The following is a 14,496-nucleotide window of genomic DNA, read 5'->3' as shown; positions in this document are numbered from 1 at the left end:
AAAGTGCAACCCTGGCTGAGTTGTGTCAAAGTCCTGAGTCCTCGTGGGCAGCACAGCAGCTGCCCTGCAAACTGAGCTTTAAATGTTGAAGGCAAAACTGGGGGCTTTCCTGCAAGGTTAAAAAACAGATTCCTTCAGTAAAACCCAACTTACACAAGTAAAAGCTACTCTTTCATCATTTAACTTTTTACTATTTTATGTTCTACTTCTTTTTTTTCTAATGCCCACACTCAATACTGAAGGAGTTAAAAATTGTGGCCGATGGTTTGAAGTTCACAGTTAAACACATGGTGTTAGGGTCTAAAAGAACAGGATGAAATTCCAGGAGACCAAACCAATTAATCTTACAGTCTCTTCTGGCATTAAAAGTTTTGAGGCTATCTCTTGAGAGTATTTAATTGATTGTTTCAATTTTTCAAATACTTATAACCATCTAAAATATCATTAATTTTTCTCCTCTTATTAAATAAAAATGCAAGTGAATATCAGAATAAGGAAATTAATCCTGGATTCTACTAAAATATCACGAGGAATTTTACCAAATGTCACTCTCTTCAAGCTGCGTGTATTTATTTAAACCATTTTGGTTAACAGCAGACTGAGGGGGTAACTTTCAGGCGAGGAGTTTTGCAAATATTTTAAGTAGAGTTTTAATTGACCCAGTTTGACATTAAAAGCACTTTTTAAACTCTTGATATTGTTAGCCATTTAGGATAAGTGGCAATAAATACAGATTAATTGTAGCACATGAAATGAAAGCTGGGGGCTGCGGTGGGCCGGTGAAAAGGCCCTTTGTGAGGCAGGGAGGTGCAGGATCGTGTGCTGGGCTGAGGCTGACAGCATCCCCCGGCTGGCTCAGCCAGCCTTTTGGTAGCTCACGCTGGGACCCACTGCAAAGACAACAAACTTTGGGCAAAGGCAAGGGGTGATTGGCAGGGCTGAAGGAAAACAAAAGCGCCAGGACCGAGGGCTCCCTTTTGACGGGAGGACTTTAACCAGAGCCAACACTGGGGCTTTTATTGTGTGGGACATGATTCAACTGGGAATGTAAATTCAGGAAGACAACTTCTAAGATGCTGGTGTTTCAGAGAAATGCTGAGTAAACACTACAGACCTGGTGAGTGACCCCACAGGGGAGACTATCTCCATAATGCTAAAATAACAAAACAGAAAACCCACCCACATGCCTTCTTATTTGCCTCTAAGTCTTGCATGCAAAAAACCGAGATATATCAGAAGGCTTTTTCAAAGGGTCTCCAAGTCTGAATCACTCCTCACTGACAGTGCTTACATGGATTTGGCCTGGCTGTAAGAGAACAGTGAAAGATCAGACACATAGGATGTCAAAACACTTTTTTTTTGTTTTGACTGTTTGCTTCTTCCCTTGCAAAATGAAGATGAACAGAATGAGAGCCTGCTCTCCTGTCTGCAGTTCTTCTCCAGGCAGACCAGGCTGTGAATGACTGTGCTGGAACTGAAGCGGCTTCTGTTCCCTCAAGCCAAGAGGAGAGAAAAGATGGAAACTCTCCACACTTCTGCATGTCCAAATGCACCTCTTCCATGCAACCACAGAGATGGAGAGCTTGTTCTGAGCACTGGGGCTCACAGGGACATCTGCACAGCAGACAAAATGTCTGGTGAATCTTGGGCTCCAACCATATCACACGACAGGATGGGAAAGTTGCACACTGCTGGGTGTTACAGCTCCTTCTCCCAGCCCAAAGAAACCCAGCCCTGGATGAGTTTTCCAGAGCTGGTGGCAAAGGACTTCCTTCTCTCCTTGAGACCCCACCAAGATGCTCTCCAAGGCATGACAGACAGCAATCCTGTGTCAGTCTTCTGCTTACAAATTTGCCTCAGGACTAACAATGTTCTACCATTGGCAGCAATGCAAAATGTTGTTCAGGGAGTGCTCAGTGCAATGAGCAGCTTGTTCAAGGTCAGGTAGAGGTAAGGACAGAACACCCTGAATTCCTGACTCCTGCTCTCAGGGTTCAACAAATCCCACTCATCTGAAAGTCAGGCATCTGCTGGAGGCCAGTTTTTTAGGTTTCCTCTGTGGTCAGTGGAAAGATATCTCCAGAGGGCAATTCCTTCCATCTTAAAATATGCATCTGAGGTAAGTGGGAGGATTTGTCCTCTGAGGGTTTCAAAGGAACTGATGGTCTTATACAGAACACACACTGAACTTTCAGACACCTAGAGTTCAAGAGGGAGAGACCCACCCCAACAGCTGCCACTGTTACCAAGACACTAAATACATAATTTTTAATCTCAAGCAAAAAAAAAAAAAAAAGAGTAAAATTAAGCACTAACCCTGGTTTGGCTTTTCTGATCCCCATCTGTATTTTTCTTTGGAAAGGTTTCAAGTGCTCTCCTCATCACAATGTTTTCAGAGCATCTTCTCCAGCTGCTACGTGACAACCATCCCCTTGTCTGATAAGTTAAAGTTGCAAACCCCTCTCCTCCTGGTCATGCTTTACTCTTTCCTTTGTTTCTTAGTTTTTCTCCCCACTGCCAGTGAGCTGCTTCAGCTCTCAAGGGAATGACCTTGGTTCTGGGGAAAGTGTTCCTGAACTCTGCACACAGGAATGCTGCCCCAGGCTGCCTCCCGGACTCACAGGAGTTCCTGATGCTCTTTTCACCCCTTGTCCACTTAAGAACATTTTTGGGCATGGTTGATGGCACACTTGGCCAATTAGCAGTAGTGAGGCTGCACAGTTGGAGTGCCCACGACTCATTAGGTTTATAGAGTCCTGGAGCCATGCCTCGGTCACATTTATTAACTTGCTCCCTGGCACTGCTCTGGCCTTGAGAATGAGCACCTCATTAGAGGGCAGCCCAAAGGTAATGGGCTCCTCAGATAGTCTGAATAATAACTATTTGCTGCAAACATCATCATTACATTTAAACCATGCTATGTCTGATCTATTTACTACACACCAAAGCCTCCCCTGTGCAGAGGAACTAGAAAAATGCTGTTGTCTATGGGGATGTGGCTCCCCTCCCTCTCCCACTGGGATTTTCTCTAATAAAAGTTGAGCTCGTGCTGTGCCCTTTCAGTGGACACACACTATGAATGTCTTTTTCTTCCATCCAATCACTTATTTTCATGAAGCATGCAAGAACTTATTATCTTGGAGACTCAGCCATCTGTCAGGTTTGGTTATAATCAGCTAACAGATGAAAAATTTACGAGGGTGAAGGACATAGTCACACACACCTATATACACACACGCTCATACTCACAAACACTGCCATGGCCTAAGCCTCATTTCCTTAGGAAACCAGATTAAAAATAGCATTGATGTCAATAATAAAGTCTTTATTTCTTTGGCAGATCTCTGTTCCTTTTAAACCAATCCTCCCAGTGAGAGGTACTGTAGAATTTTCAACTGGAACCAGACCAGATCGCTAAGTGATAAGAACCTCACAGCAGTTTCACTGTACCTCAAACACCTCAAGGAAAAACACAAAGTGAATGTGAATTCTGTATAAATACTGAAAACTGGTGCTCAATTTCATACCGAGTTAACCCAGTGGTGGCATTTGATTTTTCTCTCCATTTACCTCCAGTGTATAAATACTATTTTAAAAAGTTTGCAAACCTCAGTATTTAAGGTATTTCCCATAATAAAGTACAGAAAAATACTAAGAAAGACTTAAGTTATTAATTTAAATACAAGTCACATTGGTTTTAATCCTGCAACATTATTCCAGGAAAATTATGGGAGATTTAACTTTTCTGACAAAGAGTTTCAAAGCTGAACTCCACCAAAATATTGTGTTTAGATTAAAAAGGTGTTTGCAAGTTCTCTGGCAGAGTAACTGTCATGCAATGAGCAAAATTTTATCTAAATCTTAGCATTTGGTAGGCCTCATTGATTATGTCTTGCAAACTGGAAGTTCCAAGGTAGACTGATCTGGCTTTTTGTTTATTCACCTACCTCTTCATTCCCACTACCTGCCTGGAAGTTAACTAACCAAAGCCTGGGAGATCTGAAATCATATTTTGCCATATTTCAGTTTACAACTCTTCAGTAAACTTTTCTAGGAAGAAGGGTTTGTCTACCTGCAAGTCAGTCCGTTTTTGCCAAGAATTACCATATTTTCCAGTTTTGTGAGCAATCTCTTCCGAAACCAATTTGAAACAGCAACATTTCTCCACAGACTGAAGTTTCTTCTCTCTCCCCACCAGTCCAGTCCAGATTTGGGGTTTCTACTGAAGAGAGCACAAAGGGAGCTGAGATTCAGGCACGAACCCGAACGTTTTCCCGTTTCAGATGGCAGCTCAGCTATTGGACTTGGGCTGGAGCCCAGTTTCAGTTGCCACCAGAGCAATTTTGTCCAAGAGACCTCTCTGTTGCTTTCTGCAGGCCTCTATAAAATGCCTGAACAGTGGCAAAGTTTGTGTTTTGAATGTCTAAGAGAGGTGAATAACTGAAGTTTACGACATCTCGTCTTGCCGGCTGGAGCTTTAATTATTTCCCTTCTGCCCCTCTAAGTAATTCTACCTTCACTTTACATTTCTGATGTTTAAATATTGTTCTTGGGCAGAGGTATACTGCGCATACATTTTCTTTTCCTTGACACATCTCTTGTGATCTACCAGAGAAAATAACAATGGAACTGGGATTTAATAGGCTTATAAAGAGGGTATTGATGTGAAAGTGGCAGCCTAGATTAAAGACCTGGAATGACAAATAAATAATGTCTCATCCAGGTGCACATGCCAGTCACCTTGATGTCAGTTGCAGAACTACCATTAATTCCGTGAGAATAGGACCTGATCCCAAATCCATAAATCCTTTCTCAGCAAGTTTTCTCTGATGATATTCCTGGCACAACCATGACTAAGAAAACCTGAAACTCTCACAAGAACGCCCAGTTTAATGAGATTTCCAGTCCCAGTTTCCATACCAGTAAAAATCCTCAAGAAATCCACATAAATTACAGCCAGGCTTTCTAAAGCTTTCAGCTTCAAATCCACTTTTGCAAAACAACTGACTCCAGCCAACAGTTGTGCCCTGCCTTTCCAAGGCACCAAGACTACCACTGGTTCTTCTCCATATGCAGTCCTCCTGCAACTTGGCTCTAAAACTGGTCAGAAATGGCGTGAACCTCCAAGAGACCAACACCACAAGCAGTACAAACTGGTTCCTTAATGTCTGGTTTTACTAAATTCCCTTTCCAGCTTCTGCTCCAACAGCTGGAGGCTCCAAGAGTGGAGCTGCAGGGAATTCAGCTATGGTGGTCCAGGATGCCTTGGGACATCCCTGCTCCTCCTCTGGAGTACGCACCCAGGCAGGAGGGGCAGAAGAAAGGAACGTGAACTCAGGCCAACCCCATCAACTTGCATTAATTTGAAACACCACTGAAGGATCTTTGCTTTCACTCCAGGCTTTGAATTCAAGGAAAAGGAGTAACCAGATTTCCTACTGCTCTGGGACAACACCAGACAGCAGGGGGACTAGGAGTAACTTGGGTGCAGATATTTTGGTCAGTGCAGGCAGCACACAAAGGTATCCCAGCTGTGACAAGATCTTTGAACCCTTTGCAATCTGCTTGCCTTCCACAGGAGCATCCCACAGAAACCCCAGTGTCAGAGAAAGGTGGCCAGTCCTTGGGTTCACCTCACTGCTCTTATAAAATCTTCCCAACAGCACTGTTAGAGCTGGATGGGAATTTTCAGCTGAGCTTTGGGATGGGAAGTGATGAATTGTCTGGCATCCATATATTGATTTCAACACTCCCATTATGAAATCTAGAGTTATATGGGAGCTCTGCCTGGTCTCCTGAGAGCTTACAGGGTGGCCTGTGGATCCACAGCAAGCTCTTGCGTGTGTGTGTGTGCGGGGGTGAAAAAATATTTCATCCCATGCTTAAGCCCATTCCTGTTCAGCAGATGCTTAAGCCTCTCATGCTTCTTCAGTTATGAAAATTTCCCAAATTATGTCTACATTTTTACATCTCAAATGTTGAAGAGAAATACAGTAAGGACATAGCCAAAATCCCTATATTATAGGGCAGGAGGGGCCAATAGAGTTTTCTTTCCTTTGAGAACAGAGAGGCAGAATTAGGCTTATACAGTAGAACTTGGAACAGGCATAATAATAAATATGATATGAAAATGTCAGGGACCCAGAGGAGCTGACATTAATGTATGTGCTTCTTTAAACCCAAATCCTACAGGGTACAGGCAACCTTCCCCATTCATCATGGGCAAAATTACACCAGAGGTGGTGAATGTACACACTGAAGTTTGCAAGGCCCGTTTTAGTTGCTTTCAGCATTTCTTTGAATATCTGCAACTGGCAAACAAAGACCTGGATTTGGGGTTGCACACACAATGTGGAGCAACAATGAAAGCAAAGGTGGCAGTGGCCAGGCAGGACTCCCTGCTGAGCACAATGAATTCTCCACCAGACCACCAAACACAGCCCAGGGCTTGTCCAGCTTACCTCAACAGTTTAGGTGGTGGCATACCAGGGGAAAAAACAAATTGCAACCTCAAATACTGGAGTCTTTTCTTTCACCTGTTGCCTTCCTTGGTTGGTACAGGTGACAGAGGTCTCAAGGCAACTCTCACTATTGCATAGGCTATGCTATGTTTCTACAGTTAGTATCTTGTTATACAACAGGAGTTTCTCAAATCAGAATTACAGGAATCAGCCTTCAGAACAGAAGTTCCCTTTCCACAAAAGGGTGGTGCAGGCAGGTTTATTTTGGCCTCCCTAACCGAGGTGCTCTTTGCCGATTTAAGCTTCAGGTGAAAAGCAAATATTCAGGGACTTCAAAACCCCTGTATTATACAAGATCAATGTACATTTAAAAAGTTCCCTTATTTTTTTTTAAAGGCTGCAGGCTGGATTTGCACTTGGAACAAGCTTTTCCCCAGTGGAGTATCTCCTGATTTACAACAGAGTGTCTGAAAAGAGAATCAGGCATTGCCTGTTTAATGAAGACTTTTAAATGAATCAGTTCCATGGTTTTGGTCAAAATTAGCATGCAAGTCTATTTCTAAAAGCAAAGTGATACTTTGCCTTAAAAACTAATAGTAAAAGAAGTCTGTACACAAAAACAGGCTGACCTCACTACAAGCATCTGGATGCCCAAATAAACATGAGCAGAGGGAATTCTAGCATCTGCAAACTGTTAATTCACCCTTTTCTTCTCTTTTGAAGGCTGGCCAAGTTCAATCTCCTGGTCGCCAACTTCTTGCTCCACTGAGACAACCCCGTTGATGAACTGTGCTGGTGATGTCAGTAGCACCACTAATCAGCATTGGATCAGGACGCCTGACCTGGGGGATAAAGTCTCTTTATATTCCAGCCTGCAAGTGCTTTCTTTTTTCCCCCTCCTTTTTTTCCTTTTGTGTTCCACACAGGATCTGAGATGATGAGTGAAAATCGTAAAAAGCTCCACAATCCTGGTGGAGAAAGGTCCAGACTTCCAATGAGTTGGTTCCTAGTGACACAACAGCGATGCTGGTGCCTGATCTGCACTCAATACTGCCTCAGTTGGGAGTGCAAAGCAGTTATTTGCATATTCAACATCTGTAAATCCCCATCCCTCAGTGTGCAGTGGGACAGTGGCCTCAAGGCACTTCCCTCCTGAAAAAAACCTTCCAAGTAACACACGTGAACCCCAGTGCCAGATCCCATGACAGGTGCCAATGATCTTCACAAAGGCTCTCAGGATTTTAATTAGTGGAGTTTCAGTTGCTCATAGTATCCATCACTTCCTTTCCTTTTCCAAACTACTGAGTAGAAATATGGTTCTCCAACAAAATCCCACTGCCACCTCTCCTCTGGCCACTTCCCCCAGAATTAAACATCCGTAATGCTCCAGCTCAGATGTGGCCAGCTTGCTACCTGTTGTGAAGCATGTTCAAGTTACATCACCTGGCTACCTCCTCAGGCATGCTTTAGTTTTCAGAGCAAAGTACAAACATCTCAGTGGTGATCAAGGCCATCACAGACTTGAGCCACCTTGGAGATGTCTGTAACTCTGCTCACTGCAGAAGGTGAAGGGTGAGCCTTGTGTACACCAAGTATCTAAAATGATATGTGTGGAAATTCCCTTGGGAATCCTCTGCAGAGAGGACAAAAGGGAAAAAGCTGAGGACTACATTATTCATGTTGTGCTGTTGTACCAACCCCATCCTGTAGAAAAGTTGCACAATTCTCTCTTTCCCTACTGAAAACAGAGTGCAAGCAACTTCTGAGCCCATTATGAAGAACCACCAGAGAACATTTACTTTGGAAGACAGTAACTGCTGTTTGAGAGCTTGGATTAGATGACCTTTAATGGTTTTTTTCAACCCAAACTATTCAATGGTTCCTGCTAACAGTCTAATTTATGATGACCAGAATCATTCCTGATGATGCTGCCCATCCAGTGATGACTCAGAGAACTCTGAAGGATGGGCAGGGAATTCACCTCTTCTAACCTGGAAATGATCAAATTCTACTTCTGCTGCTGCTACTTCTGCTTTCATGGCAGCACACAGACATCTACAGCAGAGCCTGTATTTATTTTCTTGCAGAACATGTCAGAAATTTAAACCTAATCCATCAACAAATATGTACCTAAGCTCAGCCACCTAAGCCTGCAGATGAGCAGGAGTGCTCCAACTTTCACACAAACAGATCTCTGTTATCCCCAGTTTCATCAGGAGCTGAGGGCAATCTGGCTTCCACCACACCACAGACAACAGCTGGGTCCTCCCTGACCTCTCAGATGCTGTGGGGACTGGTGGGATGGTTTAACATGTGCTTTCCTCCACCCCAGAATAGTGGTCCAGAGACAATTTGCTTCCCCTCTTGCTGTGAGAGATGCTATGGTACTTGCATTTCAACTGTCTCAGTAAAAGAATATTCTCTATGATATATTTATTATTTTAAGAAACAAAACCCACTGCCTTAAAGCCTACTGATCTGGCTGCTAATAAACATTGTGAACTGGAGCAGCATCTGAATTTCTGAAGCAGTAAATCCAGCTCTCAGCTACAAAACTGACAGCTCTCATAAAAGAAAGAAAGGAAAAAAAAATGCAAGTAAAACATCCTAAGGAAATTATCGTTCAAATTAACTGCAGACATAAATTTATCCATCTGTTATCATAAGTGTTACTTGAAAATTATTTGCCCATAAAAATGAAATAAACCAGAGTGGTTTTTTCTTAAACATTGACTTCATGTGTATGGTCTTAGTTGCCAAAATATTAACTCTTTTTAACAGCCCGTGTGCTCTTGGCAGTGTGTCTCTTTCTTGACTGCAAATGGACCTTTATAAATTGTCTGGATAAATGATGTCTAAGGCACTTCACTGTTATTACAGATCAATAATTCCAAGTAAACCATCATGACTGTCAAAACACAAAACCCAAGCAAATGCCCAAATTTTACTTGGAAGTACTCTATTTAGAACTCATTCAAAGGACAAAGTTACCCTGCCCATAAAATGAAAAATATCATTTAACTGCACAAACAACAACTGCTGTTTCATTCCTAGGGTGCAGTTACTGTGAATACAGGTATGGTAAGATTTTCACATTAAATCTGGACATGGTAAACCCTGGCAGGAATAGAACAAAGTCTACAGAACTGGGTACAGAGCTGGGTCTCTTTTACCCAGTGCCTGTATTTTTCTTGGAGAAGAGAAAGAAATGAAAGTAGAAAGAATAAATGGCTATTTTCACTTCTACGTGTTTTATAAAGGAATAAATTTAAAGTCTGAATTACTCCAAGTAAAGTCATGGAAGACGGAAAAGGCGGAAATCTATTGAAAAGTCTATTTTTTATTTTTAAGAATGACAGAAGACTGAAAAGTTCCTTTCAGAATTGTGTAATTTTTTTTGTTGTTGTTTTAATACTTTTGACGGGAACAAAACCCCCCATCTTTCAACAGCATAATAAAACTTTGCTTCACTTTATGAAAAACTGTTTTATCTCAGCTTGCTTGGATATTCAAATGCCTGTCCCCTGCCCTCTCCTTTGTCCCCAGGATTTGTCTGTTGGATGTTTCACAGCCTCGTGCTATTACAGGCCAGACCCAGAACCAGCTCTCCTGTGATGCACAAGATCTTTGTAGCACAGCTCTAAGTGGTATATAGAGAAACTTTTAGTGGGAATTCCAGTTTACAAGAGAGCAATGACACCCAAGCACCTGGGATTTTGATTGACATCTGCAAAAATGGACTTGTTTTTCCAGAAGAAAACACAAAATTCTATTTTCCACAAATACCCAAAAAACTATCAGCTGAAAGATTTTGATCAGCCTTCTTTTCAGAAAGAAGGCAGGATGAAGAAGGGAGAAAATCTGTGCATAAAATAGGCAATAAACAACCCATAAACATGCAACTAAATTAATTTGCCTGCTGTATTCCAGTCAGTTCAATGGCAACATCTTCCACCTGAGCGCTGAGTGGTGACCTGGCCTCCAGATCTGCTGGGACCAGGGTGTGAAATCTGTCCCCACAGGAAGATTATTTAGATCTGGTCAGAGGGGTTGCCACATCTCCCTCCACCTGGGTGAGATGTGTTTTTTTCTGATGGTAAAGTGCATTTTTTGTTATAGGGACAGGGCTTTAACTCTGCCATGTTTCAGCCCAGGAGGGATTTCTGGCCACACCACTCTCTGCTCACAGACACCTGCATCCTCCAGCCCAGTGGCACCAGGCTCCAGCACCAGCAGGCTGCCAGGATATCTTCACCTTGTTTTTAATCTGAAGCCACTCACTGGATTTGTTTGGGGTCTTTTGTGGTTTTTTGTTTTGGTTCTACAGTCATGGAGCAGGATACACTGAGCCAAACCTGACTTCAGTTTGCAAAGACACCTGTGTGGTGCCTTCTGCCTCAGTCAAGCTTATTATACAAATTCATTATTAGATGCTGCAGAACTACCCATCCATGGCACTGGAATCTTAAAATAAACTGAGGATGATGGCCCAAGAGAGCAACAGAGCCTCAGTTGCTGCATGTAGCTGTGCAAAAGCCAGGTAAAACTTCCTGACAGCAGCATCCACAAGGTACAGCTCCCTGCAGGGAGGCCACCAGAGGAACAGGCAGGCTCTGCCTCGGGAGGGCTGTTTTCTGGGACAGATCCTGTTTCCCAGCCCCTTGGCTCCAGTTATACCTGGGAGTAACAGGACACCTCTGAGTCCATATGAATCATCCTGCAGGGCTTGGGGCTCCCTCCTAGAGCAGCCCTGCTCTGTAAAACTGCATTTGTTGAAGTGTTTCCAAGGTGCTTTTCTCCTAACAGGCTTATTTTCTTACTTAGAAAAATACTTATTTTCCTAATTTTATTTGGCAGCACAGTTTTATCCAATTCTTCCTTTCCCAGAAACTATGATGCTGATTACGAAATTTGGAAAACAATTCATAATACACATATATAATTTAATTACTATTCATTCATTAGTTCCAACATCCTCAGAATTAAGAGATTAATGCAGAGATCATGCTTGGCATAAAGGGCAATATCTTCTGAAGCACATTGTCCAGAATAATTTTTTTTTTCCAAATTATTTCCCCTTCATCATCTTAGTCTTAGAAATGCAGAATCTTAGATTGCACTGTTCTGGGAGCAAATAAACTCCCTCAGAACTCCATCATGCCTATCCTAACCTGAAGTGCATTCCTAAAATGTTGCACTTCAGAATTCATGGGAAAACGTTAAAGCCTCATCAAAAACATCCTTTACTTTCATAAAAGACAAAACCAAACCCTCAAAGTTTTATAAAACAATTTGAATTCATGACCCAAGCACATACCAAAGAAATGTCTCAAAATTAAATAGATGTAAGGATGTAAAATAAAAGATTCATCAGTAAACCCCACTCTTCTAATTCAGTTCATGGGGGAAAAAAGGAAACAAAGATCCTTCAGGAAAAGAAACCCCGTATTTGAATCATAAGAGGAAATGAACTTGCCTGCACTTTGGTCACATAAAAGTTTTGGCATTGAAAAAAAATTAGTAATTTTCTTAATGTTCACTGCATGAAGGAAAAAAAACAGCCCAGAGAAGAAAGCAGGAATTAATTGTATTAAAGTAGGGATAGCCTGCAGGGATGGCCCAATTTGGTGAGAAAAGCCAAAGGGATGCTGGAACAAAGAACCCAAAACAAAAAGCTTTCCTCGGCATCTCCCACATCCCAGTTTTCAATAAGTCCGGCTGCGTGTCTGCTCTGTCCTGCCACGCTCAGTGCTGGGGAAACAAAACAGCCCAGCAACAAAGGCAGTTTCCAACATCACCAGAAACGAGCCTAAAACACAAAATGGCACTTGCTCTTTAGGAGCCAGCCTTCCCAAGGGATGCTCCCTGGCAGTTTCAGGTAGGTGCTCACTGATGGGGACAGGGAAAGAAAGCTCAAACCTCCCAGAAGTTAAAACTGCCTTTCTAAAGAATGTTTTGGCTTAATTTCACTTCTTTTATTAGCACAAACAAATAGCTGCAGTGGGTTGGATCCTTGATCCACCTAATTTCTAGCCTGTTGCTGATGCTTTGGAAAAATGTGTAGAGCACGACAAGTGGGCAGTGATGTCCAGTTTATCTCCATTTATGCACTGGTTAAGGGATTTCCAAAACTGGAAACTTATCTAAGCCATCATGTTTGATAATCTCTGACAAACCTCACTCTTTGGGTTAGACAGGCTGGTTTTTATGAATGCCTGTCCAATTATGAGCCATCATGATATATTCTCCTACTGTAAAAACAGTTAAGCAAAACTCCTGGGCCAGAAATATCAGCCAAGCCTGAGATTAAATAAGCTTGGGAAAATACAGTCCGGATACACTCAAAAAATAAATACATCAGAATGCACGTGTCTCTGCTAAAACCCACAGTCTTTAATCAAAATTCCCACTGAAGTGAGTAGCGAAAGGTGAGTTGTTGCCAAAGTTCATAGTGAGAGCCATGGGATGAGAAGCAAAGTTCTGTCAAAAATGAGAAATTGCCAAGGAGAGGGAGCAGGAGGAGCAGATTGGTTCTTGACACAGCAATCTCAGGCTGCCTTGAAGTCAAGGGAGCTCAAAGAGACACTTAAGCTGGTGCTCAGGATTCTGCAGAGCTGGGGACTGAATGGTTGTTATTTATACTCTTATCACACAGAAATGTGAATTCCATTGGAAAAGGGAAAAGAAATAAAAGAGAGAAAGGACAGTAGCATGTACTGTTGCAGGCTCACAGTACTGAAGACATCTTTGTTCTGCAGACTTCAGGAGAGCACTTAAACAGAAGAGGGACACTCTGGATTTTACTTAATGGTTTAAAATGCTGGTATTTACTACACACACAGCTCATGCACTTGTGCAAAGCCCCACACCAGGCAGTCTGTACAGACACACCACCAAACAGTTCAGTCACCCATCTAGAAGGTTTGACTGCAGCAACTCCAGAAGGTTTGAAATCCTGGGCCACCCACACAGATGTGCTTGTGCCACCAAAGGGTTTGTGCTCTGCCACTCACTGTCACCAGCACCTGGGCAGATTCAAAGGCACCTGAACCATTTTCTACACTGTGGCCAAGGAGCCCACAGGTCTGGGAAGCGAACAAACAAAACAGCATGAAAAGTGCTTATAGCTTCACAGTTCTACAGCCAGATGGAACACAAAGGAAGTGCAGTCTGTGTGCAGCCTGGCTGGACCTAGACCCACCTCCTACAACAACTCACTTCATTTTAGAAGTGAGTCTGGACAAACAAAAGTCTTTCTGAATCAAAGGGAAGCCTCATAAGAAATCTTCCCGCGGGTGCAGAGACCTGAAGCATTCCAAACACTTCACTTCCAATCATGATAACTGAATAAAACAGAAAAGATCATGCCATACCTGCTCCAAAGGCAAAGAAGAAGCTCTTGTCTCTGTTCTCCCTTAAAAGTGACATCACTCTTCTCCCCATCCTCTCATTCCTCTTGTAGATGAGCTCCTGTCTGAAGTAGCTGTCTATCTCCTGAGCTGTCACCTGCTCGTGGGGTGGGAGTGTTGTGTTGATGAAGTTTGGGACCTGAAACAGAGAGAGAGAGAAGCCATAGCCCAGCTGGCATTGGTCAAGGAATAAGGAATCCACAAAACACGGCAAGTTTTAATCCAGCCTTCTTCAGGCCACCTGAGAACCACTATCCTACAAAAAAACAGCACAGGATCAGAGCATGGGAAGCTGTTAGTGGCAAAAAAACCCAAAAAACCCCCAAAAATACCCAAACCCAAAAACTACAAAGAAAAGCAAAAAAGAAAAACATATTTTCTTTTAAAAAGTGAAACTAGTTTCCTTACTAAAGGAAACTTTTGTTAATTTTGGTTTTTCTCTGTCCCTTCATCAAAATGTAGTTTCAGGTGTTACATTTGGGTGAGCTACTTGGACCTTTATTCTCTGCTTGTTCAAAAAGAATCATTGGCTGTCTAATACCAAATTCCTGTGATCTGTTCTGAGCTGAGGTCACCATGAACTAAGTAAGGACTGTAAGATTTGGCTTGTATATGTGGCTTTTTAA

The 14,496-nt window shown here is 42.5% G+C and overlaps 1 protein-coding gene across 1 annotated transcript in view; it reads right to left on the bottom strand.

Annotated features, from left to right (window-relative positions):
- Positions 1 to 14,496, bottom strand: part of TRABD2B (TraB domain containing 2B) — a 265,855-nt gene that overhangs the window by 90,687 nt on the left and 160,672 nt on the right. The window contains exon 4 of the mRNA XM_033066866.1: positions 13,835 to 14,009. Coding sequence (XP_032922757.1) covers positions 13,835 to 14,009 — 175 coding nt within the window. The remainder of the gene's footprint in view (positions 1 to 13,834; positions 14,010 to 14,496) is intronic.

Source organism: Catharus ustulatus, chromosome 9, assembly GCF_009819885.2.
Source record: "Catharus ustulatus isolate bCatUst1 chromosome 9, bCatUst1.pri.v2, whole genome shotgun sequence".
Classification (NCBI taxonomy): domain Eukaryota; kingdom Metazoa; phylum Chordata; class Aves; order Passeriformes; family Turdidae; genus Catharus; species Catharus ustulatus.
Note: the sequence above shows the minus strand (reverse complement) of the source record. Positions and strands in the feature narration are given on the sequence as shown.